General features: G+C 50.3%; 1 protein-coding gene across 2 annotated transcripts in view; it reads left to right on the top strand.

Annotated features, from left to right (window-relative positions):
* The first annotated feature begins 852 nt into the window (after window positions 1–852).
* LOC140402355 (MAP/microtubule affinity-regulating kinase 4-like) overlaps window positions 853–5,610 on the top strand; it is a 58,806-nt gene continuing 54,048 nt past the window's right edge. For both annotated transcript variants that reach the window (XM_072490077.1, XM_072490078.1), the window contains exons 1-2: window positions 853–919; window positions 2,976–3,032. In XM_072490077.1, coding sequence (XP_072346178.1) covers window positions 884–919; window positions 2,976–3,032 — 93 coding nt within the window. In that variant the 5' untranslated portion in view covers window positions 853–883. The remainder of the gene's footprint in view (window positions 920–2,975; window positions 3,033–5,610) is intronic.

Below are 5,610 nucleotides of genomic sequence, written 5' to 3'. Positions count from 1 at the left end.
CTCTTGGGCCTACCCTAGGGCCTCTTGAGGCACTTAAGTTAGCCGCCTCCACTGAAGGAGGGAGGGCCACACCAGGTGGATAGCCAATCAGCTTGTACTGTGTGGGTTGGTGTTGAGAATGGGAGAAGGATATCTTCTTTGGGTGGGGGGGGGGGGGGGGGGCATTTTTCTGAGCGTGATCCCGACTGACATTTTCGTCGGGTGGCAGGGGTCTCCCCAACAGGGGGTGCAGCCCCAGGTGAGGGAAAAATCCCTTGGGGTGGGGGAACTTGGGGAATTATAGTTCCTCCCAATCGCACTACACTCACCGCATGTTGTGACCTCATCTCGCCCCTCTTGCTGGGGCTGCCAATAGTGACTGACTCCATCCCAAGAAGAGGTTTGACAGGATTGCTCTGCAGGGGGGCCAGCACGGACTGGATGGGCCGAATGGTTCCGCGCCATTCTGGCCTGGTGGCCTCCAGCCGCACCACATCTTCCCCCCCCCCCTCCCCACCGCAGCCTGGTCCAAATTCCCCGCCATTGGCCACCAGGTCATGTACGCCCTCATGGCGTCCTGTCTTCCTGCACCCATTGCTAGGTGAGTAGCCACATCATTGCCTGATTGGTTGAAGGTCTAGAATCGTCCAAAATGGCCTCGAGTCAGGTGCAGGCCTCAATCAGCCGCTTAATCAAGAAGCCTAGCTGTCAGGCTTTTTGGCCTAATCGGTGGATTATAAATGTGTGTGTGTGTGGCGGGGGTGGGGCAGAATTTCCCCCAGAATTAACTGATTGGAGGGGGGGGGGAAGATGTTTCAGCCTCTGATACAGGTGGACGAGGACGGTAACCTCTTGTTTTACCCCCACAGGTGAAGTATTCGACTACCTCGTGTCCCATGGGAGGATGAAGGAGAAGGAGGCCAGAGCCAAGTTCCGGCAGGTGCGACTTCTTTTCCTGGCCTTATGTTGTCTTTTCTTGTCAGTTTGAATGTTTAGTTTTCCTCCTTCTGTATTTCTATCTCTGCCTCTGCTCCGCCTCTGGGGCTGTATAGCACAGGGCTAAATTGCTGGCTTTGAAAGCAGACCAAGGCAGGCCAGCAGCACGGTTCGATTCCCGTAACAGCCTCCCCGAACAGGCGCCGGAATGTGGCGACTAGGGGCTTTTCACAGTAACTTCATTTGAAGCCTACTTGTGACAATAAGCGATTTTCATTTCATTTCATTTCACCTCTTTCCTCTTGTCTGCCTTTGCTCTCTCTTCCCCACACTCTCTTGTTCCTCTCTCTCTCTCATCCTTTTTTCCTCCATTTTCTTCCCTCTTCTCACTCTCTCTCTCCATGTCTCTCACGCATTTTCTTGGGTTGCCCTGGAGTTTTTTCGATCTCTCTATCCTTTTCCATTCCTTCAGCCCACTTTTCCTTCTTTGTTTCGTTCTCTCCTGTTCATGTCTCTCTCTCTCTCTCTGTCTCTGTTCGTCCTCTCCCTTCTTTATCCCCCTCTCTTTCTCTCTCTCGTTTTATACCTCCTTGTACACCTATGACTGTGTGGCCAAATTCCCCTCCGACTCGATTTTCAAATTTGCCGATGACACCACCGTAGTGGGTCGGATTTCAAACAATGACGAGACAGGAATGAGATAGAGAATCTGGTGAACTGGTGCGACGACAATAATCTCTCCCTCAATGTCAACAAAATGAAGGAGATTGTCATCGACTTCAGGAAGTGTAGTGGCGAACATGCCCCTGTCTACATCAATGGAAACGAAGTAGAAAGGGTCGAGAGCTTCAAGTTTTTAGGTGTACAGATCACCAACAGCCTGTCCTGGTCCCCCCCATGCCAACACTATAGTTAAGAAAGCCCACCAACGACTCTACTTTCTCAGAAGACTAAGGAAATTTGGCATGTCAGCTACGACCCTCACCAACTTCTACAGATGCACCATGGAAAGCATTCTTTCTGCTTGTATCACAGCTTGGTATGGATCCTGCTCTGCCCAAGACCGCAGGAAATTACAAAAGGTCGTGAATGTAGCCCAGTCCATCACGCAAACCAGCCTCCCATCCATTGACTCTATCTATAATTCCCGCTGCCTCGGAAAGGCAACCAGCATAATTAAGGACCCCACGCACCCCGGACATACTCTCTTCCACCTTCTTCCGTCAGGAAAAACATACCAAAGTTAGAGGTCACGTACCAACCAACTCAAGAACAGCTTCTTCCCTACTGCCATCAGACTTTTGAATGGACCTACCTCGTATTAAGTTGATCTTTTCTCTACACCTTGCTATAACTGTAACATTACATTCTGCAGTCTCTCCTTCCTTCCCTATGTACGGTGTGCATTGTTTGTACAGCATGTAAGAAACAATACTTTTCACTGTTTACTAATATATGTGACAATAATAAATCAAATCAAATCGTTTGTTCTCCCATTTCCCTCCCTCTGTCTGTTTCTCGCTCTCTTGCTCTCACGCTCTCCCTCTTTCCTGTTTGTTCTTTCTCTCCCACTCCCTTTCGCTTCCTCCCACTCTCTTTCTCTTCTGTTCATTCTCTCTCTTTTTCTCTCTCTCTCTCTCTCTCTCCCCCGTTTGTGTTCGCTCTCTCTCTCTCTCTCTCTCTCTCTCTCTCCCTTATCCTCTTTCTCCTGTTCGTTCTCTCTCTATCCTCACGGAGATTGAAAATTTCAGTACATCAGAAGTTTTCTCTCGGGTGAGTCGTTAATGCGAGCAGTGGGCTGCCTCACCCAGTGAGTGCTGAGGGGGTAGATGCCCGTGACACTGACCCATGGCGCACAGGACACATTTACTCTGGGATTGCCCCGGTCTGTGTGTCTGAGTAGCACCTCTACAAACTGGGCCATGCGGGGCGGTTTGAGGAGCGGGTGGGTAAGGTCTTCCTGTTCGGATTGAGAGCCTTTGTGAATGACAGCTGGCCTGAGGGGGCTGATGTTTGTCCAGAGCAGGGTAAGGATTGATGGTGGTTTGACTTGTTTTCAGATTGTATCTGCTGTGCAGTACTGTCACCAGAGGAACATTGTGCACCGGGACCTGAAGGTAAGCCTCGAACTGGGTTAATGGCCGCTGGCTCCACTGACCGACATTCCCCTTACCTGCTCCTGAAAGACTTGCATTTATATAGCACCTCTCACTGCCTGAGGGCATGCCAAAGCGCCTTACAGCAAACAAAAGTATCTTTGGAGGTGTAGTCACTGTGATGATGTAGGAAATGTGGCAGCCATTTTGAAAAAAGCAAAATCCCACAAGAGCAATGCGATAACCACTGGCTAGCCTGGTTTTAGTTGTTGGCTGATGGTTAAATGTTGCCAGGGCACCCCTGGTCACTCCCCTTGTTCTTCTTCAAAATATCAGTCGTGGGATCTTTCTCTTTCACTGAGAGGGCCGACTGGGCCTTATCCTGTTCCGTAGACTGGCCAAAGTCAATGATAAACTACAGAGCATCTAATTTAAATAATTTATTATTTAACAACTATGTGATTAAGATAATTAAGATAAATAAAATAATGAACTACCAACACGAATTACCTATTGTAGAGCCGCTGCAAAATACGTCTGTCTCCCAGCACGACCTACTCCCAACTCCCAGAACCAGTGTCACGTGGTGGGTTAACACTGCCACCTGGTGGTCGGAGGCCGTGCATAACATTATGTACATAGCTGCTTTATGTATGTCATCACAGGCCTCGGTTTGAAGTCACAAACAAAAGACGGCCCCTCCAGCAGTGAGGCACCCCCTCGGTACTGCACTGCGAGAGTCGGCCTCGATTTAACCGTGAGGCCTCTGTTCTGGGGCTTGAACCCACAACTTTCTGACTCAAGAGGGGAGAGGGCTAGCTCTCTTGAGCCGACAGTCTGTGCTCAGGTAATGAATATCAGCAATCCTCCCCACGTCCCTATGTCACCACTAACCTAGTCCTGCCAAGCAGCCCGATGTCGGCCTCCAGCTCTGGCGGCTTGCATGTCCCCCGACGTCCATCACTCCGCCATTGGCGGCAGCGCGTTCAGCTTCCTGGGGGCCCCGAGCTTTGCAATTCCCTCTTTAAACCTCGCCGCAGCCTCGCTCCGTCCTCCTCCAAGTCACTTCTTAAAACCCCAACCTCTCTCACCAGGCTTTTGGTCATCTGTCCACATATCTCCGTACGTGGCTTAGTGTCAAACGTCAGCTGGTACCACCCCTGTAAAGCGCCCCGAAATGTCAAAGGCGCTACATAAATGCGGGTTGTTGCACTACAGTCAGGCCTGACTGGAAAAGTACAACAGAGACCAGCGCTTGAACCCAGGGGTCATCACTATTCCTGAGGCTCCTCTGGGAGTCTATTTAAATCCATTCAATGGATGTGGGGGTCACTGGGCTGGGTCACCATTTTATAGAATTTACAGTGTAGAAGGAGGCCATTCGGCCCATCGAGTCTGCACCGGCTCTTGGAAAGAGCACCCTACCCAAGGTCAACACCTCCACCCTATTCCCATAACCCAGTAACCCCACCCAACACTAAGGACAATTTATCATGGCCAATCCACCTAACCTGCACATCTTTGGACTGTGGGAGGAAACCGGAGCACCCGGAGGAAACCCACGCACACACGGGGAGGACGTGCAGACTCCGCACAGACAGTGACCCAAGCCAAAATCGAACCTGGGACCCTGGAGCTGTGAAGCAATTGTGCTACCCACAATGCTACCGTGCTGCCCCACTGTTGCCCATATTTAATTACCTTTGAACTGAGTGTCTCGCTTGGCCAGTTCAGAGGGGGGCAGTTAAAAGTCAACCACATTTGCTGTGGGTCTGGAGTCACATGTAGGCCAGACCGGGTAAGGACGGCAGATTTCCTCCCAGATTTATTTAACAAACCGAATTTAAATTCTCCCCGGTTTTCATGGTGGGATTTGGACCCGTTACCCCCACCGCAATGCGGTTGACTCTTAACTGTCCCTCTGGAATGGCCGAGCGAGATGCTCCGTTTGAGGGGCAATTAGGGGTGGGCAATACAATGCGGGGCCCGGCCCAGTGAAGCCCACGTCGCACAAATGAATAACAAACTGAGCTCCCATTCCCCTGGCAACAGAAAGCAGTCGAGCTCACTTGATAATACTTCAAACCTGCTTTGAAACAGGGCGGCACGGCGGCGCAGTGGTTAGCCCGGCTGCCTCACGGCGCCGAGGTCCCAGGTTCGATCCCGGCTCTGAGTCACTGTCCGTGTGGAGTTTGCACATTCTCCCCGTGTCTGCGTGGGTTTCACCCCCACAACCCAAAGATGTGCAGCGTAGGTGGATTGGCCCACGCTAAATTGCCCCTTAATTGGAAAAAATTAATTGGGTACTCTAAAAAGTTTTTTTTTAATCTGCTTTGAAACTCTCTTCACACTCTCTCTCTCTCTCTCCACACACTCCTCTCTCTCTCCCTCTCTCACACACTTGTTTCTCTCTCTCTTTTAAAAAAAATATTTTTATTAAGGTTTTTTTAACAACACAATTTTTTTCCCCTTACAAACAATAACCCCCCTCCCCCCCGTAACAAAATAACGCAAAATCTCCCTGAGCAAGATATATACATGGCAAGATGGTATATTTACATAGCTTTATACACTGGCTCTTGGCCGCACGTACCGTTTC

This window comes from Scyliorhinus torazame, chromosome 25, assembly GCF_047496885.1.
Source record: "Scyliorhinus torazame isolate Kashiwa2021f chromosome 25, sScyTor2.1, whole genome shotgun sequence".
NCBI classification, from domain to species: Eukaryota; Metazoa; Chordata; class Chondrichthyes; order Carcharhiniformes; family Scyliorhinidae; genus Scyliorhinus; species Scyliorhinus torazame.
Note: the sequence above shows the minus strand (reverse complement) of the source record. Positions and strands in the feature narration are given on the sequence as shown.